This window comes from Lathamus discolor, chromosome Z (genome assembly GCF_037157495.1).
Source record: "Lathamus discolor isolate bLatDis1 chromosome Z, bLatDis1.hap1, whole genome shotgun sequence".
Classification (NCBI taxonomy): domain Eukaryota; kingdom Metazoa; phylum Chordata; class Aves; order Psittaciformes; family Psittacidae; genus Lathamus; species Lathamus discolor.
This window is the reverse complement of record NC_088909.1, coordinates 53180478-53203894: the sequence shown is the minus strand read 5'-3', so window position 1 is coordinate 53203894 and position 23417 is coordinate 53180478. Positions and strand designations below refer to the sequence as shown.

General features: G+C 39.7%; 1 protein-coding gene across 7 annotated transcripts; it reads right to left on the bottom strand.

The window, feature by feature from the left end:
- Positions 1-4487: 4487 nt before the first annotated feature.
- On the bottom strand, positions 4488-21146 carry C9orf72 (C9orf72-SMCR8 complex subunit). Of its 7 annotated transcripts, none has more exons than XM_065663037.1 (11): positions 21090-21146; positions 19391-19876; positions 16325-16384; positions 15347-15442; positions 14326-14390; positions 12480-12552; positions 9136-9252; positions 8176-8411; positions 7624-7681; positions 6993-7102; positions 4488-6910 (listed from the first exon to the last, which is right to left on the bottom strand). In XM_065663037.1, the coding sequence occupies exons 2-11, from the start codon at positions 19832-19834 to the stop codon at positions 6724-6726; spliced, it is 1446 nt and encodes a 481-aa protein (XP_065519109.1). In that variant the 5' UTR covers positions 19835-19876; positions 21090-21146; the 3' UTR covers positions 4488-6723. The 7 variants fall into 7 exon arrangements, with proteins under 7 accessions (XP_065519109.1, XP_065519111.1, XP_065519110.1 ...); XM_065663039.1 differs by having other exon boundaries at positions 21085-21107; XM_065663038.1 differs by lacking the exon at positions 21090-21146 and adding an exon at positions 20956-21076.
- Positions 21147-23417: the final 2271 nt, after the last annotated feature.

The window sequence follows — 23417 nt, the reverse complement described above, 5'->3', positions numbered from 1 at the left end:
TCTGAAAGTTAATGGAGTCTACTAGGTAAGGATTTTTTTGATGTTCTTTATTTTTCCTTAAATGCATTATCAGAAAGGTGACTGGAATTGCTTTATTATGTTTTTGTCACATCTTCACAGTTTACATTTTATTTGTATATGGTTTATAGCTATGTGAAGATTTTGTCTGAAATACAGGTAGCCTTACAGCTCAGCCAGATAATACAATCATTTGGGCTGCAACAATCCTGAAAAACATTTCAGAAATATAGCTGCTTTTTTTTGGTGGAGAATGTGAGATTTGGTGGAAGGGTCTAAAGCACAATTTGCATCTTACAGAGCCACCATTGCAGCTAGCAGCTGGCATCAAAGAGCAACTTTATTCGATGGAGTCACCAGAAGTCTGTGAGTGCACTGCTAGCTCTGTGCATCCCCAAACTGTAACCACAAGCTTGCTTTGTGAAGTGCTGTGCTGCTACCCCATGCTCCTGTACCCTATAAACAGCCCTGTTAGTGCCTCTCTGTTTCCCCATCCTGGAGGTCCCGGGACCAAGAGGTGCCTCATGACTTCATTCAGTCTGCTTCCTGCACATTCCAGAGCTCACGAGCCTGTTGGCCTTGGCCTACCAGAGGTCCCATGGGGCATGTGGCTCCACAGCAGCAAAGTCCTGTGGGGGTCAGTCACAGCCCACATCAGAAGTGCGAAAACCAAGTTACTCTGTTGCCTGTCCAGTGCTGCCAGTCAGTGCCTGTAGTGAGAACCTGGTTGTACGTAACAGGGGAATGGAGGCTAAAGTGATTATGCCTGAGAATTTAATAAGTCCAACAAAGTGAAGTGAATAACGGTAGGGGAACTGTCTGAACTTTACTGTTGGTAAAGCCACATATGCCCAACATTGGCTAAGAGGCAGTATCCGAGATACTAAATTTGTGTGCACATGTAGGAAAACTAGGACCAATAGGCTAGCACAACTGAGTGTGGGTTGTTGAAAGGAGCTTGGTGGGCAAAGGAAGATGCAAAGGTAGCTAAAAAATTCAGCTTAAGGAAAAATAGGGAGAAAGGTATTAAGTCAGTCACAGAAAAAGGGAACGTGGATCCTCCAGCAGCAGCACGAATGCCCACAGACAACTGTGATGCGGACCTGTGTGCCCCAGCCTGTTGGGGTGCTGGGGGGTTCCTCCTTGGACAACCCACCATCAAGTCTGTGCCTGTAGATTTGTTGTGGAAGGAAATCGATTTTTCACCTCTGCACTGAGCCGTACTTTGATTGTAATTACATGTTTATGTATTTCAGTGGACTTCAAACCTGTAATTAATAGTTTCATTGTCAAGCCAAATACTCTGCATTGTTATTTAATTACAGGCTGGTATATCTGATTACCTAGGTCACTGAGAATTTTGCTGTCCGGCCCATTTCCTTCTAGTGTGATCATTAACCAACAGACATGTTAATCAGTTTGCATCAGCTAGCTCTCGAGTCTCCAACCTGCAGGCTTTGGCAGTAACAATGCTAAAAGCAGACTGAACCCAGAATGTTCCTTAGCCTGCCAGTGCCCAGTTCTCTGCCAAAGGCTGGCGTGAAGTTAATTAGCCATTACTTATTTTCCAGGTCCTTTGTGCTCTGTGTGGTTTGTCTGTGTTACTGCCCTTGGCTGCTGAAAAAGCCCACAAATGCCAGAAGGCCCTTCCTCCAGAATCTGGGTTGTCAGAAACCATTTCCAGTCACAGAGGCAGGGCAGAGGACACCAGCAGGAGACGAAGTGATGCAGGATTAATCTTCAGTGAAGAGGCAGTCTGAGACAGAAGGAAATCTCAGCCAGGACAAACTGTTTTGCATCCCTATGGATGAATGCAGAGGACTGCAGTTCCGTCAGTCAGATACACTACTGAACTCTTTGGCAGGAATACTGAATTACTGTATACATACGCTGCAGAACTGAATTTCAGTATTCCCTGACCTGTAATTTCTTACGTTGCTGCATCTACTGAAGCCCAGAAGTCCAGCAGCTGTTAGTCATGTTTAACTGGAGCTGGAAAAGACACTCTGTTGTACTGCAATGAGGCAATTTTCTAAATGGAAGAGGAGCTGGCTGGTGTTGAACTTCCACCAATTAGCTTCTGGCTGTTGCACATTTTCAGACATTTTGGCTTATTGTTAGATACAGGTTAGGGATGAAGCTTCAGATGTTTGCCTTGGGGATATCACTGCTTCACAGCATCAAGCTTTTACTTTGACACTCGGCCAAAAGTGTCTTAAGTGATTTTACCCAATTATCCTTGCGTAAATGTCTACATTCCTCCCTTCTAGCAGTCTTCCCTTCCTTGCTAAAGATAGATGTTTCTACAAGAGGTCCTGGTTAGCCCTTGTGTTTCACATAAAGGATATGCTGCTATTGATCTTAACATGTGCCGTTGGAGATACTCAGAACTGACCAGACAATGCCATGGGGAATGTTGGGAACATTCATAGGAAGCTGACAGGGTCCAAGCAGGGGGTTGGACTTTGGTAGGTCTCCAGCCTGTTCAGAGCAGGCTGAGCCATGGGGTCAGACCAGTGCTCATGGTGTTATCCTGTGGGAGCTGGAAAACCTCCAACGAGGGAGATGGCACCACCTCCCTACCCCTGTTTCAATAAGTGAAAAGCCTTTCCATTCTCTCCAGCCTCTTTGGCCCTGCCAGCTCACTGCCTGACAGCACCTCTTCCCCAGAGCTGCTCCTGGTCTCACTAGTATGGCTGACAGGGTTCTGTCCTTTCCTCCCAGTGCTCCAGCTCTCTTTGGTCAGCAGCCCTTGCCCCTATGCATATCAGCTGCTCCACCCTGCCCTGGTTTGGTGGCACCTGCAAACATGACAGTGCATTTGGTCACCTCCTCAGGTCACAGATAGAGATGCTGAACAGGACAAGCCCCAGGGCAGACCGTCCACAGGGCACAAGCCCTCAGACATATATGACCCAGTGGCCACCACCTCTGTGTCCAGCTGTCCAGGGAGGCATTTTTCCCTTGATGGGGCATCCACCCAGACCCTAACATCCAGCGTGGCTACAAGGACACTGTGGAAGAGTGCTCCAAGCATTGCTATAGTCAACCTGAATGATAACGCCTGTTCTCCACTTGTTCACAAATCTGCTTTTATCACAGAAAGCAATGTGAATGTGAAGAATTATTCACTCTGGGTCAAGCCATGCTGACAGCTTCCCACTGCCATCTTCTCCCTCATGTGGCAAGACATGGGTTCCAAGAGGACACATGCCATGATTTGCCTCGTACCCGAGTGAAACTGCTCAATCTGCAGCTCCCCAGATCGCCTTTTGGCTCTTTTCCAGGTGTCGGGGACCTCCCCCATCTGTATGATGATAAAGATAGGAACATTTAAGAGAAGGGAATGATTACCAGTTGCCATTCCATGCTGTTTAAGCAGCAAGTTCTTTTTCCACTGATCTCCTACTTCGAAAAGCTGCCTTATGTTGAAAGTTCTTGCAGTACAGAACTGAAGTTAGAGTTACTTGACATTGTCAGGACTGTCCTTTTTTCATACATTTGAACTTTAATTGATGTCTCTGTGTTTCAAACCTCTGGACATGCGCATGAACAGCATGGCTTTGAGAAGCAAGATAATTGCTTCCTTTAATCCAAGTCTCACATGAACAACCTTGTAAATAAGGACATGCTGCCATGGAGTTTCCTTGGTGTTTTGCCCAAGTGGGAGCTCTAACAGAGCTCTATGCCAGCTCAGAGGTAAACACAACCATGTTCTATTCTGCACACTAATGCGTAAGTTTTTACACCTCTTTATCACTGAAGGAAAGACAAAGAACATTCTTCAGGCTCCCATTTAGACACTAGAGGGGACCCACATGCCGGTATGATATCCCTCAATTTTTGGACCACTTCCCTTTGTCTTCACTGATCTGAGAACAGGAAATCTTTCCAATGGCTTTTTCCAGTACAGTGGAGTGTGGGAGGCCTGGGCCCTTTGTATTGGTGTATCATATTGGTGGTTCAGACAGAAAAACACTACCAAACCACCCATTTTGTTCTGAAATAAAACTGACATTAGGACATACTGATACATAGACTGGGAGTATCGTCTGCAGTCCCATCAAATACGACACTCCAGTGGGTGCCTTTCCGTCCTGGCTTTATGTATTCCTGGTCCAGAACTAAAATCTGGAGGAAAGGTATTCACTGACTGCTAGACACAAGTGAACTCCTTAAAACATTTCTAAACTCTACCTTATGGGATTAAAACTTTGTAAAGAGACTAAATTCTTACCTGAGTACATCACAGACACAGCAAGTCACACTGGTCTCAGCTTGAAATTCACAGGTCCTTAACAGAAAGGGAGTTACGAATGTCTTTCTATCCATGAATCTACGATTAACCATCTCACCATAATTTTTAATTTAACAAAAAGGAAAAAGGTTTCTTCTTCATTTCAAAGGATAGAAGATAATGATTCTATCAGATACAGAACAGGAATTCTACGAAAAAAATCAGCAGCGACTGAAGTCAAAAACTGTGCATGAATTTTATTAAAATACTTTTGTTTCCTGATCAAGATTTACAACACAACATGTGGATGCATTTTATAACTTACTTCACTATACATTCTGCACTTGTGATGGTTGTGCAACAAAAATAGCAACTGATAAAGTTCCCAGCTTTTAGTAATTTAAAAAAGTGACATCTTCTGTAAACAAACAGAGCTTTGCTGTTAGCAGAGTCAGTGTTATCAAGCTGAAGTGATTAATTTCAGCAGCACATTTAAAGCTCTTTAGACTTCAACACAACTTCTACACTGGCAGTTTCAGCAGTGTTTATTACATCCTTTTTTTTCACAATCTTAGACATGAGAGTAAAAACAGCACAATCAGGCTCTTTTCTAATGGAGCAATTGATAAAAAACACAGAAGGAAAGAAAATGGTAGGAACACAAACACAATCTTGGCACAAGTAACATACATGAGTGTAATTCTGACAAGCCTGATGAAGCACTGAGCTTATTGAGAGTCCTACATACATACACATCAACAAAACAACTCCACAAAACGTTACTAATTCAACCAGGTAACGCTGATGATGTTCATTCATAAAAATGGTGTGCAGCTGGTGCTTAATTCCATGTCTTTCATAAGCTCTAAGTATTTAATTGTGAATCTTTGTCTTTCAGAAAATGTAAGGGAATTATGGACACCCAAATGAAGGACAATATTCCTTTTAAAATCCAAGTATTGCGCATTTCAGGAAAAGTTGGGAATCTAGCTTTTGTTACCTTTTTTGCCTCTCTGCATGCAAGGGACACTAAAAAGAGCAGCCTGATCACCAAGGAGTGTTCCAAACAATGTAAGCAGTAAAGCAGCTGTGGCTTCTCAAACACACATGCAGCTCTTTCACAATGAACACTGAGATATGAGGTTATGCAAAAAACATGACACAAACATATTCCTGCATTTGTCCATACAGAGCAGAAATACAGCAACACGCAGTACAGGTGTACTGCTGATTTCAATGTCACAAACCAACCATGTGTCAAAACCCAGTACAAAGGGTCTGGATTAGGCTGACACCATACCCCTCTAACTGCTACTGAGAAAGAGAGGTTGAGGTGTGCAAACAGAAAACAAGGATTTATTTTCAAGTAAAGCAAAGCTGGAGATGTGTTAAGATGATCTAAGAAGATTGGCAAGATTATTGACTAGCATTCACGTAGTAAAATGCTAATAACGTTAGTCCATAGCTGTGCTCATCCCTGAATTAAGGGTTACTAAATATATTAATGGTACTGGGAAAAAAATATTAAAAAAAAAAAATAATCACTCTTTTCTCTTTTAATTTAGCTGTCACCTTGGTGTTCTTTGGGAGGGTCTAATACTTTAATCTGAACTTTATTCTAAGTGACAACGGAAAGAACAGCAGCCGTTTACAAACAGAAAGACTGACAACTGCTGCCGAATGACACATTTTTCTGTTTTGTGTTTTAAAAGAGCTCAATTATGCTGAATTACTGACACTCCACTGCAGGAGGTGTCACAGTGTCCCGGTTGGCACTTACATGCACAAAGCCGCTTAAATAATGACCCAGTTCCCATGTGTGGAGTGCTGCTGTTTAAGATGCTAACAGTCAACAGTCTGCACACAGAACAGCACTCTGTAGTATATTAAAAATCTCAAACACCTTTAAATGCTCCAAATGAAGGAGCCAGTAATGTTAAAAAGGGAGATGAGGGAAGTCCTGTTTCAGGTTGTACCACATACATAAGAACAAACACGTTAAAAAGCTCTCTGAAACTCCTAGAAGGCCCCTATTCCACAGCCTCCATGATCAGAGAGGATGTATGCATTGTGTTCTGCAGAAACATTAAAATTACTGACACAGCAAAACAGAGAAAAACTGACACACACCTGAAGAAAGTCTCTGGGGAAAGAAAATTAAAATGCTTCCCTTTATTGTACATATGTTAGAATTTACCTACTAAACCCATATGGCAAAGGAACCTCTGGTAAAATTTACTGTTAAAAAAAACACATGAAGAGATGGATTCATTAAGATCATGCTTGTCTAGCTAAGCTAATATTCTCTCTAAAATGTCCCTCTCCTGCTCCAGACAGACTGTAGTGTATCTGCCTAATGCTTCATCCCCAATCCAGTCAATGATTGTCACATGTGTGGTGGTCACACTTAACAGATGTCTTCTCACACCATGCAGGACTGCAATACTGCACGTTAGCAGTGGAGAACTTTAAAACGTCATGAGCATATCACGTTCTTGTACACTAGTGTAGAATGGCCTCCCAAAGATAAAGGAATGTAGACCTGGTTTAATCTTCTCAGCCAAAGCCATTATTATGTTAAGATCGCCCTCTGCTGTTAAGTCAAGATCTACCTTTAAGCTACGAAGAGACCTAAAAGGCTTCTTTCCTCTTTGTCTGCAAGAAAACAAAGAAGGGTGTTGTAAAAAAGAACAGAGCAATTTTCTCAAAGCCTACTTTCTATTATCAGTTCACTTACGTGTCATCCTCAATGTATTTTATTAAAGTCAAGGCTTTTCTGTGAAGGACTAGCAGAAATTGTGCAAGGAAAGTACTCCTCAGAGACAAGCCAGGCTTCAGATGGAAGATCTGTTAAAAATTATACCAGAAAATTAAGTACACATGTAAATTCAAGAATAATTTTAAGAATGTAGACTATAAACAAGCATTGCATACACATATATCCTTAAGTACAGCAGATAAGGCACATGAACAGCAGATTTGTAGATACACTCAACATTGTTTTGTAGTTTTGTAGATGCTCTAATACAATAAATTAAACTGTTTCACAATTCTGTTTGGATAAAGCATTATTTTCCTTCTTAAAATTATCTGAATTTAATCCCAGTCAAGTAGCTCTCTCAATAATGTAACTGTAGACACTGTTGCACAGCAAGAGAAAATGTGCATTGTTTTTCATATGTAAGAATGAGTTTCAGTATTATGCTACAAGTAACAGAAGTATTCTTCTCTCTAGTTATGCAGAGAAGAATTACAAACTACTAAGAGCTACCAAGCCAGCCAATTATCTGTTCATGTTAAATTGTATGTTTCTAGGGCTCAAAGTACTGAAATTTTGCTCTTGTTCTTTCTGAAAAAGCAACAATTACCTGATCCAGGAAGGCTTTTACTAATGTATCTCGATGCAGGATATCTTGAAAGACGTTTCTACAGACAAGAAAGCAAAGAAACGTGAGCTAATGCCATGAAGAGACACTATCCGCCCAGCAGCTGTGCACAGCAATAGCATTACTGTTTACAATCTGGCAGAAATGCAAAGTGAATTCAAAATTTAAGTGAAATATTATCCTGCTAATTTTAAAGCTAATAAAGAACTGTACAGTAAAACTTTTGAGTGAAATGAAGTAAACCCAGGAAAGCCATTGGACCTGGTCAAATACAGTTAGCTCTGTTACATCCTTAATTAAAACAGGCAACAAAATCAACACAACATGGTCAGAAGTATCACTGAAAATGAATTTCAGTAATATTCACTGCAACAAAACTACTGACAGAACTGGTAAATCCCTCCAAATGCAACTACCAGAGCTCAAGGAGCTTCCTAAAAGCAAAAAAATCTCATGTACTTCTTTAGAAAGTACACTTTTAAATTCTTGTCCCTAATAAAGTAACATTGAGAGATGTAAGAGAGGAGTACATACAAATCAGGTGTGAAACTCTCATCTGTGTGGATAATATAATCTTGAGACATTTCTTCATCTGAATTAGCTCTCCAAAATGCTGTCAGCTCGGATCTCATATATCGTCGTTGGTTATAGATGTGTTCATGACAAGGGGGCATCTGCTTCACTGTATTGACATCTACATCTATATGTGTAGTAGGATATGGGGCATAAATTACTTGACGGAAGGGCAACACAAAGCTTCCTGTTGCATCCTGTTTTAGTGAAAAAAATTATTCTTCTAGTTACTTAAAAAAAAAAAAAAAAAAAAACCAAAACAACCATATTGGAACAAAACAATATTAAAGCATCATGCCTAAGTTTTAAATCCTGTTTATTTTAGACATGCTTTGTTTGAGAGAACTGGTGGTTGTAGCCCAGTAAAAAAATCCTTCATATTGGATGACTCCCCTATATTAACAGTGAAAACAGGTACTGAGGTAACCTGCATATTACAGTATTGCATCACCTGGTTTGTGACCCCATTCATGTTTCAGTATTATGTTTAGCTGGTAAGTTTAGACAGCTCACTAGGGCAAGCAGCATTATTTTTCTACTCATCTTCACCCATGGCACCCATTAAAAATACTTAGAAGCTGTACAACTAATGAACTGTTCTTTTTCTTCCTTTTGGTATAACACAAAAACTTGGGCCCTTTTGGGATTCTAGCCCCAAGTAGGCAAAAAAAGTATTATTGTACCTCGAAGCATAGGAACAATTCTGGACAATACTCAAGAAACAGATGTGTCAGAAAAAAGACTGGCCTGGAATTTTAACATGCAAATAGTTACGAGGAAAGCTACGGTGCCAGAAAGAAATCAAAGGAAGATGACATATTTCTCTGAAGATATCATTTGCACACAAATCATATGCACACCCATCCACTGAAGAAAGTTCTTAAGAGTACAGAAGAATAGAACTCTCCTAAGCATACTTACTTTGAGCAAGCCTTGAACAAAAAGTCCTGACTCGTACTTGAAAGAAGACTCATTTCTACAGAGTCTGGAGCACTTCCTCTCTGATGGTGTAAGAAACAGACATAATGTCCTCACAATCTGTGTTAAAAAGAACAGTTTTGAAAAGAGTGGAAATGTAAGGAATGAACTGATCTTCAAATGCAATTTCTGACTAAAATGTATTAGTCATGTCAAAAGAATAAAAAAGTTCATCATGCTTAATAGGAAAGCCAAGACCTTGCCAAGGTCACAGGATACATGCTTACATTATTGAGTTGTAAGTCATATTACTCCAACTTTTTGTCAAATGAAGAAAAAGTCCAACACTTTTTGGCAAAGTTTGTTTTTTAGCCAACTATGTAGAAGAACTCACTTCTGCCTTCTGCTACCTTTTCCTATTATATAAACATGAGTTACTCTGATTACTTTCCCTCCCTTTTAAGCCTTTTATTTTATTCATTCCATCTTGAATTAACAGCTTCTGTCTCCAATCAGGCACAGTCAATTTCCTAAATAAGCATCCGTGCTTACTTCCTCAGTAATTTCTTCAAAGTTTCCATTAAAAGCAACAAAGGTACTTCATTAGCCATTTTCAAAATCCTGTCCTGCAAGAGCTACAAGTAATCACCTCCAAATACAAAGATAATTCCATTCTGCTAATCTTTCAGTCTTAACCCGCAGTGTCCTACCTGTGTCTGTAAAGTGTTCAGGAAGACTTTGTCTTTGTAGAATGTGTTCATGCAGTAACTAAAGTAACGACAACCTAGTTTCTGACTAATGCTTTTTGCCTCTTCAGGAAGATGCAACAGGTGGGTTTTTTTACTTTAAGGAAAGCTAAAATAAGCAATAAAGAAAGCAATTACTTCAGAACAGTTTTACCGTGACACAAGGAGCACACTGCTGGTAAGAACCGGTGCAGAATTTATGAAATGCGCCCTGGAGATATCTTGAGACTCACATTCTTCTAGACTGCTCTTTTTTTTTTCCTACAGTGTGTAGTTTATCAAGATATCCTCTTATATACTCATAACCGTTAGACATTAAAGACTTTAATCAATTATTTTATGAACTATAAGCTTTTTATAACCATATAAGCCCTTTCCTCTATTATGGTAACTTAATCATGCACAAATCTTACATCCCTGAAACAATATGTATTAACTATAACTAAGAACTGGGAATTTTCTTTTCTCCGGCTTCCCTTTTGCTCACCATTATTTTTAGTTTCAGTATCAGCATTTGCTGTTCATTTGACCAGACGTGCTTTACCATCACTGCCAATACACACGAAACAATATGTCGTCCTCCCCCATTTCTGTAAAGCATCGCAAACTGCCTATTTCAAACCAGGTTTACTAAAGTTGCCTGGACTTTTTTAAAAAGAAGACTGCTATATTTCACTGCAGCAAGGAACCCTACATACTATAAAATACATAATATGTAAGACGAATAGTCTACAATTAACATATATTCACAGCAGGCCCACTGTTCTTAATTTTTATTTAATACTGAAGCAATACACACAGATATATGTATCAAAAAGGGCATCAACTTCCAGAATTAAAATGAGTTTTTTCTCAGCCGAAGGTTTCAGTCTTACACACATAATCAGACAGAACATGTGTTATCAGAAAACAAAGTTATCCGATTATACTGCTTCTCCACATGTACTACTGCAGGATATTTGTCATGGCCTCAGGACAACTGAAAGCATACAGTGCTACATAACTACATATGAACCTTACCCTCACAGCAGTACTGGTTCACTCATCATGTGCAGTGGCACCTAATACTTACAAGCTCTAGGACTGCACACTTTTATGAAATCATTCTTTTCGTTCCCAGTTGCAGGATATTCTGAATCAAAGAAGCTTATTAAAGGACTCAGCCATGAATATAAGAGAGGCAAGTGATTTAGTGAAATACACTTTCTCACAAAGGAAACATTTTCTTCATCATTTGTCTCTGAATTTTAGAATTAGAATACAGAAAATCAACTTCAGTGTTTTTATTAGAAAGGATGAAGTAATACCCAAATTAAATGCAAGAGAGACATCTCTCAACAAAATGCTGATACGTTGCACTACACTAAAAAGAAATACACTGTAAGAAGTACTTCAATTGGCTGTAAACACTTTCTCAGGAATAGCTTTCAATTTATCTGAAACTAGCATTTTGATATAACCAGAAAGCTGTATACAAAAAAGTAGTTGGAGAATTCTGAATAAGAAAGACATCTCCATTTTATTTTTCCTTCACATATTGAGTAAGCTTAAAATAAGTATCAATAAACTCTCCATTTACACCCAAATGTTAGGGGGAAACCAGGTTAGTTTCATATTGGTTCAAATTAAATATCTCATGGAAAGCTTACAAGAGAGTTAAAAATAATAACAGCATGGGAAAAAAATTCTAACACAAAAATGCAATTATTTTCTTGTTCTGGAATGACAGCTTCCAAGAGTGATCTTCTTTCCTCTCGAATAGACCATAATGATGCATATACGCTTTCCTCTATTAAAAGGTACAGCTAATGCTGCTTATTGTTTCTAGAACTGAAATCTTCTAAACATCAAACATCATCCCTACTGATGTACTCCAGCAAGTATGACACACTAAGTGTTTTTTTGTTAGAGGACTCAGTTTTAGGGACTTATATCTGTACTTTGCCTCTTTCTGGTTCCTCTAGAAAGCTAAGTCAATTCTGATTTAAGATCTTCCAGTTAAACTGTGCACTTATTTACCAATTAAGTTTTAAACAGACAAAAGATGAAGTTAGCACAGTATAGCTATGAAGAAAAAAATTCTGGAATTATCAGAATGGCTTCAAGTCCCAGTAAGCTTGCCTGTTTCATCATGTGTGTGTGACTACAGACTCAACAGCTCTGCGGTTCCAGGAAACACAAGCAGTTCATGATGCAGATTTATTCACCCATGTAAGAAAAATTACGCAGACACTTCTTTCTTAAGAGTACACAGACAATAGCCATTGACATACCTGAACTGGGCAAGCCAGTTCAGACCTCTTCAGTTTGTGTATTTTAGCTAACAAACCTGATTTTAAAAGCTCAGACTCATTTGCTACTTGTTTATATCAGTAACAACTAAATACATCGCTTTTCTTATAGTTGCCAGAATACAGCTGCTAAGGCAATTTTCAGGCAGAATTATCAACTGCTAGACAAATCAGCTGAAGTAAGATAACCACACAACAGTATTCCTTGTTCCTCCTTCACCTCAAGTGTGTTCATAAACCTTGTTCCAAATAACACACTAACACTCCTAATAATCAGATTTTCAGTTTGGTTAATTAGAAAATGCGTTACCTTATTAACTTTTTCTGCGCTGCTTCCTACAACTACAGAACAACCGCAGGTCTGCAGGTGTGAACTAATTGCACTGCAAATAAAATCAAACACAGGTTAATACATTAAATCAAACTTTTGAAATAATTACCATCTTCACAAGAAGAATGAAGTGTGAAGTTGTGAAGAATGAAGTTGCTAGTATAAATACAAGCCCATACTTATAGTCCCATAACCATAGGACCTCACACACCTATGTAAGCTACTGATGAAATCCAGTAGTTAGGCAGTATCTACATTTTCATTTTGGTAAATAAGAAGACTGTCACTCAATCTCCCAACACCAGTTACAGAGCAAACAAAAACTATCTACTGCTACGATCTAGTTTAATTACAGAATCTATATCAAAGAATTACTTTAGAGTAACAGAAAATATATTAATAATGACAGATTTGAAAGCTTCTTGACAGAAGATCAATTTTATGCTTGTCCTCATTTTCTGATACTGTGGATCAGAAACCAGTTTGGGGAGATTTGGCAGGTAAACTTCTAACTCTTGGTAAGTACATGGGCAAGACCATGACACAAGCTTGAGTCCTTTAGAATACACACAGGCATGTTGGCAGTTGAATGCTCAGAATCTAAAATCCTGCTGGTGCACTCTAGTGGACCTGCTACTATGTACCTTATCAAGTGTATTCTAGGAGTTAAATTTAAGGCTACCTGAATATTTAAAAAGTCTTCTTTTGGTGCAGAAATGGATGCTCAGTTTCATTTACAAGTTACTAAAAAAACATGGCAGCTTATTTTAGAGGCTGGTGTTGTTGATATGCCAGTTTATTTAGGTTTAATCTAATTTTAATTCAATGACATGTATAAATCCGTACAACACTGTATTTAAGACTTGACATCTGAACCTAAATGAGCTGATAAGCTCTGCAGATAAGCTAAAAAGCAGACATTTGGACCCTTCACACAAATGGGCAAGTTATTATTTAATTTCAGAATTAAACTTCCAGGGAGAAGTAGCAGCAAAAAGAGAAAACTGATACCCTATAGTCTACCTGCCCAATAAATCTACATTTGGAATAAGAATAGCTCATTGCTGTAGGATCAATGGCTCTAGTTGTTTACAATAACCCATTCCATGATATTCACTTCTATATTTTCCAAATTTTCTATGGAACTAAGTATAACATTATTACGAAGAATTAGCCAATTTTCTGTAGCACTGATAAGTGTATGAGATGCTATAAATAGGCACTAAACACTACATAAATGAATGTAGTTACATTGGAGGTGTTCTGAAAGGTAACAGAACAAACTAAAATATATGAAATAAGTTTTCCCACAGGAAGAAACCAAACTGCTCTCACGGGCAAATACTTCCACTTACACATTAAAGACAGCAGAAAAAAAAAAGAGAAATACAATAATTTAATAATACAATTTAACAAGCATTCTATATGCCATACCATTAATGGCTCCTATTTATAGTTTATGCAAGTTTTTTTTAATTTCATAAAAAGGTAAAACTTTGACTTATATCCTCATAAAATCAAATGTATCAAAGAAAAACTATATTTTATAGGAATTCTATTATCAAGCAAATTACTGTGACAACACAGCCTACAGAGATGTAGTTGTTAGCCCGGAGACATCCTTCTAAAGTGACAGGAACTTCTACAGCATTTTATATACAAAAATTCAAAAAGCCAAATACATCATTCTCCTCCTCCTATAAGGAAAACTAATCTAGTGCATGTTCGCATGCACATGCAGATAACTGTATATGTATATGCATATGTATGCACACACAGTTTTAAACCATTTTATTACAGCGTAAATCAAAACTAAAATTCGTACTTGAGAAGAAAGCCTTCATGGCAACTATCCCCGATGTCATCATCATTTAGCACTGTGTCACTTATCTGAAATGCAAGTAAATACAAACAGAAGTTAGACAAGGATCTACACCACCTTCCAATTAACTGATTTTTAATGATAGGTGGGAACTACTTAAACTAAGTTGCAAGACTGACCCAAAAAGGACAACATTATAAAGACCACCTGATTTCAGCCAAAGTATTTTGAAAATGAGAAAGTCACTCAATTATTAAATGTTCTTTACTGGTCACAAGTCAGATTCTTCCCAGTGTTTTGTTTGTTTGTTTGTTTCCTATAATCTTAGTGAAATCACTTTTACTTCTTCTGTGAGAACACCAAACCACACTGAAACAGGTATCATAGAATCAATCATAGAATCATAGAATACCAGGTTGAAAATTACCTCAAGGATCATCTGGTCCAACCTTTCTAGGCAAAGCATAACCTAGGCTAGATGTTCCAGCACCCTGTCCAGCTGAATCTTAAACGTTTTCAGCATTGGGGAGTCCACCACTTCCCTGGGGAGGTTATTCCAATGGCTGACTGTTCTCATTGAGAAATATTTTCCACTACTGTCCGGTCAGAATCTCCCTGGGGGTAACTCGTGCCCATTACTCCTTGTCTTTTCCATGTGACTCCTTGTAGAAAGGGAGTCTCCATCTTCTTTTAGCCACCCTTTAAATACTGGAACATGGTGATAAGGTATCAACATTAAAACCATTTACCCAATTCATTTTGTTTTGTATCAGATAGTCTTTGATCACCCTAAGCTGTCAATTTAGCTAACTGTTGATCATAAAAGCCACTGCTAGCACTATTACATTTATTAAATTGAGTTATGTTAAACCATTCCCTATACCACTTAGGGGAACTTGATGTAAACCAACCAAAGTTTACAAGAACTTATGACAACCATTGGCTTTTGTCTGCTAAAGAATGTACTAAACCTTAGTGCCAAAGTAACTTTTTTATTCAGAATGCGAAGAACATAAGGACTTACATCTATTTCTTCTGGAACACTGTGTGATTTCATAGATGAAAGGAGTTCCATTACAGGAATGACTTCTCCTGTCAGCATTGGAATGATGCTCTGGCCCTGTTCAATAAATAAAATACTTCAAGTAAAGGCACATTGTGCAGCACTAGATGTTACCACTAACACGAGCTTGCAATATTACATGCAAAACATCTTTAACTTCCAATTGTTTGGAAAATGGATGCATAGACTTCTTTGGCTTTGCTCACCAATAATTATGAAATGGAAACAGATTTTGCTACTCAATATCATCTCTAAAATGTGTTTCCAGGGTCCTATGTAATTTTCACAATCAGTCTGATTGGTCTAGACAAGAATTATTTAAAGTGAGATAATTTCATCATACTGTATTAGGTGCAATTATTGTTAAGCATTATAGATTCAAGTCTGATGTTTTAACAATGACAGGAAACCAAACCCAGGCATATTCATTATTAACATACAAAACTTATCTGATTTATCTATCACAAAAAGCTGAAGCCACAATTTTATATTTACAGTTTCAGAAATGGAATTCTTTTCACAGCCTTATCCATAAGGTCTCCAACCACATTCCAACGTGACAGACTCCATACGTCTCTGTACCTTGAAAGGTAATGACCTAGTGAAAAACCATCCTTGACAGGAGGCGAGCATGAATCTATGGAAGCTACTACCTTTACAGAGCTTCAAGTAAATGATTTTCCTTTTCTGAAAGGTAATTATTCTTCATAGATTTCCACTTTACCCATAATATGATGAAATATATTTTCCTTCAACTTGTTCACAGCTTCCATCATCCTATCTTCAGAAACTGCGCCTCCTGTGCATGGCAGGTCATCAACCAGTCCGAAGTATCTTCTTGGATCCCGAAAATAAGAAGCAGCACCAACTTCTACAGTCACCAGATCCAGGCAAATAGTTTTGTGATGGTGTGTCATACCCATCAACCAGGTCCCTTACCTGATCCTCCATTCTCTCTGTGCCTTCCAAGACAATCTTCTGGAAATGTTCTTGCCTCTCCTGAGCAAGAGAAGCAGTTAAATATAAACGCTCTGGTATTCGTTTATATATGTATGCACACAACAGTCAAATGGTACAGTTTCTTCCCTGTGGAGTCATGCTTCTTAGGTTCAAATTTTGATGTTCAAGCCTTTTTCTTTTACAGAGTTGACATTAGTGGGAAGCGGTGTAATTTTAAACAGATCAATGCTCCCTACTCTGGCCCCCACCAAACCTCTCACATGCTTGGGCAGGAGCAGCAGGAAAGGGAGGGTGTGACGATAATGACAAAACATTCTTCATTACAATCAACAAATGCCAAATGATCAGATTATGGTACAGAATTCCACTTTCCATATGGGTTTTTATGTTTAAATGGATAAGGTACAGACTGATGGTTTCTGATGCAGAAAGAGAAAAATGAGATCTCCAAAATGAGAAAAAAAAATTGTCTGGAAAGGGTAGGTAAAACAGGACTTTTTTTTTTCCACATCTTGAGACACAAGTATTCCAAACATTGTTTTATAACCAAGTACAGGAGGCATGAAATCTCAAAATACACAAAACACGATGTACAAGGGAAGTACAAAGTTCTCAAAACAGACTCAGCAGCAGCTGAGTAGCAAACTGCATTCAAAATGCAACTTACGACAGAATAAAGTTCTTCACAAAAAGAATCCACATTAATCACTGAGAAGATCAATACAACATGCAAAAAAAAAAAAGGAAGATGCTGGGAAAATTAATGATATCTATTGCTAGATGCTGACAGGTTATTGCATTTTTATTGGTTGCTCATTAGTTTCCCAGGGATCAACTACTCAGAATTCAACAGCTTCAAGTGGGAAACTCTTCTGAATGCATGAACAGGGAACAAGCTACACTAACTTGCCCATAACCAGCAATAAATCTTGTCAAACCATCTAATAGAGGCACCTGCGAAAAACAGTATTGGAGCAAGGCAGACTCCTTCAGGGCACCTCCATCCTTGAGTTCAGTATCAGTGAAGTAAGACATCCTTGCCAGTGAAGATCCTTTGTTTTAAAAGAAGTCAGTCTTTACGAAGGTAAGGCTGTACAAATGGTGTAAGCCATTTCTTTTTAGAAATGTAACTGCTCCAAATTATTAAACAAACATCTGTTAATAAAACTGAAGTAGATAAAAGGGTTTTCTAATTCCCATACAGATGACCTGCTTGGAGTTGCTTGTCTCTCTTTGCCAGTCTGAACACTGTTCCATGTTTCTCCTAGTTCTTGAGTTCAGAAGAGCTTCTTCTCTTCTAAAGTCTATCTGGAACTCTTGTCTGGCTCTACACAGAACTCCTGATAGCCAACAACCATAACCATTATAAATTCCAGAAGAGATACATAGTTCCTTTCAGAAACAACTTTAGTATTTTTTGTTCTGTTTAGACACAGTTGCTAAACTGTCCCAAAACTCAAACTACAAAATGAGCCTCATTTAATTCAGTATCATCTTACAACTCATGCCTAAATTTTAATCTACATTTTTAAAGCAGTTTCCTCTCTCCTATGTAAGGCTGCAGAACTGCAGAGATATGCAGGGATCTTTGATCTTCCTCAAAGATACCAAAATACCTTCCCCAAAATACCCTGACAGACAATAAACATCTATGTCGGAATGCATCACTGTCTCAGCTAAGCCAGTTGACCTATCTGCCTTGAGAATATCTGAAAAAGAATGAAGAACTTAATGACTAGTTTCTGAGGAAACTAGTAGAAAAGATTTGTCATTCTCAACACCAATTGAAGGCTAATTCTACTGTAGAAACATACTGATATGGGTCAATGTCCAAAAAGAGTTTAAGTAGTTAAGAATGATGAACAATTCTTATTTGCTACTCACATTAAATTAAGTGCGGAGGACACTAAAGGACAGAGAAGCAATGTAATCAAGGACACATGACAGAATTCACTTGAGTCAAAAGCACTAACATCCAGCATGTTTTTAGAAGACTAGACTAAGAATGACATATTTGTGTTTCTACCACAGTGAAAATGAACTTTATATGCTATTCTTCCTCTGAAAAATAAAGCCCAGACGTATCAAGACCCAATGTAGTGGAAAACACTGCCAGCCACCATCAGGGAAGACAGCAAATATCACTGGAGTTACTGTAGCAAAAAGGAACCACCACCACTAAAATTAACATCAGCTTAGTGTTTCTGGAAACTTAATTAGCTCAGGTAAGAGTACTCAGAAAAGAAGTTTAAAGTATGTTGACTAGAAGTCTCAGAAGAGGAACAAAAACTTTACCAAACATATCACAATACACATTACAGCTGACAGACAATGCACTGCTGTAAGACAACTTGTACTCCATGAAGATGACAGATTTTATTATTATAATTTTTATTGTCTTAACATTAAACAAAAATACATAATAATTTTTGCTTAAGAAAATATCCATAATGTATCTAAAAGCAAGACTTGTAATTCTTCAGAAAAAACTTAGCATGCTTTCTGAATTTCAAAAGTATAAATATTTGGGCTAAAAAAGATGTATTTTTGTGGTTCTCCCATTAGTTTTACACAGTTTGACAATCTTGCCAAACTGATTTTTTTTTTTTTTTTTGAAAAGTAGAAGTATAGCAACGACAACATTAACTGCATCACTTCCCTTTTCTGGACCTCGACACTGGAAACAATCACTTTAACACAGTAAATTTACAATTCAATCTGGTTTAAATATGCTATCACACTTAAAAGCAACAATTTATAACTAATTAGTGAGATGAAAAACTGTACAGGACGCCTATTTCACTTCAACAGTCTGGTGCAGGTTATATAATTCACTAGGACAAGCAGTGGCTAAAAACCCCAGCCTTGAATTTGCTGACATGTTAATATCTTTCAGCCTTCAAAATTGTATACTTGTAGAGAGGTCAGCCTCCTGTTGAGTATTTGTGTCTGGACTGCTATACAGTAGGTGGCACAGACTCTTAGGTCTTGCTTTTGCTCAAGACAACCTGGACAACTGCTTTTAGTAATGAACAATACACCTACCTTATGCATCCATATTCTTCCTTTCCTTATAATATGTGTTAACCTATCCACACACACTCTGTGAAGTGGCAGGTAGAAGCCGAGTTCACTTTGTGGAAGTATAATTGACAGTCCGTATGTGCTTCTGTCTCCATTCCAGTTTCCATCAAAGATTAATGACACAATGATTACCCTTTTTTCTGCCAAGACGAAGAATTTCACATCTATTGCACCGCTTTCTGCATTCCGAAGTATTTCTCCATTCAGGGTGTGGTTTGCAAGGAAAGTTATTTCACCATCACTGAGAAGTACCTGTTCTGTCTTTGGGGCCCAGATATGCCGCACGCGGGGGCCAAGAATATTGTCCCAGTAAGCAAAAGTGGCAGCTAGTAAAGGTGACTCGCCATTCAAGGAGATCTCTGTTTTAGCAACTGCAGGAGATGGTGGTGGACAAAGAGCTGACATGCCTGCTTTCTCTCTTGCTTATAGCTGAAATCCTTACATTACCTACAAAGAGAATTTCACAGAAAAAGAAAAAAAAAAAAGTGTTAGGGCAGCACTCATTATTGCCTCATCTTTTGTTTCCAAATAAGGCTTCAGGAGACAACCCTGACTTCTGCAGCTGAGATGTCGTTGTACACTTCATTCAAGAAGGAAATGTATATGCATACCTTCCACGTAACAAAGTGGTATGCTTTACAAACATTAGTCAGTCAGACCTCAAATACCCTTTACTCACTATACAAGTACTACAGGCCTGCACAACATTCGACTTGTGTAAGAAAACTGACATATGATAAATACATCCTTCACATCATGGTGATGTGCAGGGTGTTGCAATGTAAGGCAAATGCTCAATCCTTTTCAGAATGTACTGATGGAAAACGCTTCAAATTGCATAGATGTAAATGCTTAAAACATTCTCCCTGACAGTTTACGACAACTCTACAGCTTCCCCATTTTGACAGGGCTGCAGAACTTAACAAGAAATGTCACCTCCCCTAAAAGCTATGCCAGAGTCACAGGAACACAGGATGAAAAACTGTTAATACATAAAATGCATTTATCTTGGTGAAACCTCATACGACGAGAGCTTTCCTTGTCACCTGCAGCGCTGCACACTAAAGGGGAACCTCTTCATTCCCTTTCCAGCACCAAAGGAGCACTAACACCCACCTTACAGAAGGGGCTGTCGCTCGCTATACCCTGGCACTGTTTCGTTTCACCTGTTTGCTCCCTAGTGAGTGTCCCTAATGACACGGGCCCGGCGCACCTCCTCACAGCACGGGGCAAAGCACCTTTCCCTCCGGCTGCTTCTCGGGTCTGGGTGAACACACCAGACTGCCCCCGCCAGCCGCTGCCAGCATGGACGATCGCAGGAAGCTGAGGCCGCTCGAGCTTGTCAGCGTGACCCCACGGTTCCCAGGGAGGACGGCGACCACCACCAGTCACCCCCGCTTCCTCTCGCCCATGGGCTGACGAGCCGCCGCCAGCAGCGACCGCGGCACACGACCACTGCCGCTGTCAGCCTCGATCAGGCCCGTTCCGACCCCGCAGGTCTGCCCTGAGCTTCGGGAAGGACACACCTCCCGGGGACGGCGCTGGGAACCGCGAGACGAGAGGGCGCAGCCCCGTCCTCCCGCGACACGAAGGGACGGTGACGGCCCCGGGGGCACGACACGACCCCCGGCCCCGCCGCCGCGGCCCGCACACACCTCACCTGCGCACCGGACACCGCCCCGCGCCTGCGCACGATCCCTGCCAGCACAGCCCGAGGCCTCAGCGCTGCTGCCGCGCAGGCGCGGAGCCGCCCCGTGCCGCAGGGAGGTGGGACGTGCCGGTGCTGTCCGGGTCCTGCAGGGGGCGCGGGGCTGGCGGCGGTGGGTGAGGTGTTACCGCACGGCCGGGGGGGGCAGGAAATGGCGGCTGGCGGCGAGGGGGGCAGCGGTGCTGGTGTGCTCTGGGGATGGAGCGCACGGCAGGGCCGTCTGTGAGGAGTGAGCAACCCCACTCCAGCCCCTGGCTGGCACGGGAGCCAAGAGCAGTTTGTGGAGGAAGCCAGGAAAAACCCTGTCTGCAGTTGCTGGGAAAACTGCGTTGTGCCGAGTGCATCCTCTTATGGAGGAGCTTTGAGGCTTAAAGAAGGAAATGCTGAAACAAATACTTTAGTATTCAGACATGCTGTATGCGGAACAGGCGAGACTGAGTTTAGTTTCACCTGTCTGAGTACCTTCACATCCTGTTGCTTCTGCCGTCCCATCTGGATGAAAATCGCCACAGTCACTTGCATGTAAGAGGTATTTTACTTCAAGCCCACAAAGGAAAAAGACCCTTCTAATGTGGGAAGGCTGCTCTAGTCCTTCAGTCTCTCAGCTCTGCTATACCCTCAGCAGCTGACCCGTACATAAGGCTTAATGGGGCACAGCATGCCTGAAATGTGATATTTTTTAAATGCATCACGCTCTCCCAAGTTAACCACAAAAGTCACTCTCCTCCTGCCTTTAATGTCAGCAGTTGAATAGCTTCACATAAAAAAAAAAAATAAAAAAATGTACTCTTCAGGCAGCCAAAATATGCCATTTAGATTGTTTTTATTAATGATCTCTAAAGCAAACAGCATGGAGTGTCTTGTGTCTGTGTATTGGATTGTAGTTCTAGCTTCACGGAAGTAGAGCTCCAGTAAATGACCACTGTGTAATGATTATACAAGAGCTTGGAGTAATAGTGGAATTAAACTCTAGTTTTAAAAGTTGCTGGTATTTAATTTGCTGCATTCAAAGATTAGGTTTCAAACTCGGTGGAATTTCACTACATATTGTTTTAAGTGTGAATCTATTCAGTTTATAAAAAACCACCAGGTTTTGCACATTTAGTTTACATTTGAACAGTGATCATAAATGAATATAAACTGCTTCATGTATGGTTGTAGACACCGATCTCTACAGTGAGAAAAGTGCTTTGGTATTAGATAAGTAATGGTGTAGTAGGAACGGTGGGCTTCAGGTGTGCAGAAGTAGGGTTTATCTTTATTTTGTCACAGAGTTGTCATGTAGCCTTGCATAAGTCACTTGGTATTGCTGCATCAATTTTCCTGTTAGAAACTGCTTTGAGAAGTCTACATTTAAAAACAAATCACCATTTTATATACAATGAAATATTAGCACCAACTACAAATCCTTTATTTTTTCTTGGAGTAATGGGTGAGTCTGTAGGTGTCACAGTGGTATTATTGGCAGAGGGAGACTTCTGTCTGTTGTAGCAATATTGATTCTTGTCTTTATTCTTTTTTCCTTCAGTTTTTCACACTTCACAATCCCATTGCATATGATTTGAAGAGACAGCAGTATACCTGCAGGTGCCTTTTGTGGACGCATCAAAAGAATTGGTGGCAGGCTGCAGCGTAAGCAGATTTTTTCCTGTGACAGAGAATACATCTGGCTATGAAGCCTGGTGCTGCAAAAAATTAATTGGAGAGTGTGAAACACAGAGAAGATGAAAATGAGCTCAGGCTCTGAGCTCAAGCAAAAACACATTTCAGTTTGGTTTATTTATGTTTTTAGTGTGGCATCCTGAATCATCATTGTGACTGATGTCATGCTATAAAATGAAGAAGTACATAGGCAAAAAGGGAAAGGGATGAAACAAAATTCAGCTGCTCAGCCTGGTGAAGAAAGGCAATACCTAGCTACACTACTGCACTGAAGTCATGCATACACTCAGACCAGTACAAGTTTGCACCACTGCAGAAAGATGATCTTGGAATAAAGGCAATCTCACAGTAATAACATTACTGTTTTCCAGACAGATTAGATTACAGCAAAATTAGTGTGCAAAGTAAAAGAAAACAAATGGGAAAGGTTGGTTGAGGTTGCAAGAAGCAGGAATGCTTGGTGGTGGTGCAGAAATCAGTGCTGAGATTATGCTTTACATACACGGAAGCAACATGAAGGCAGATGCAGCTCTAATAAAAACAGAGCTCGCTCTCCCCTGTTCTCAGCTGTTAATTCCTATAACAGGGGAAAGATGGGACTTTGCACAGTGCATGCAG

Excerpts from the sequence above, each read along its gene's own strand:
- C9orf72 (XM_065663037.1), bottom strand. The coding sequence starts at position 19,834 with ATGTCAGCTCTTTGTCCACCACCATCTCCTGCAGTTGCTAAAACAGAG. Across the intron at positions 8,412-9,135 it reads TTGTTCAAGGCTTGCTCAAA|GATGCAACAGGAAGCTTTGT; the intron begins GTAAGTATGCTT and ends TCACTAAAACAG. Across the intron at positions 6,911-6,992 it reads AAATACATTGAGGATGACAC|ACAAAGAGGAAAGAAGCCTT; the intron begins GTAAGTGAACTG and ends GTTTTCTTGCAG.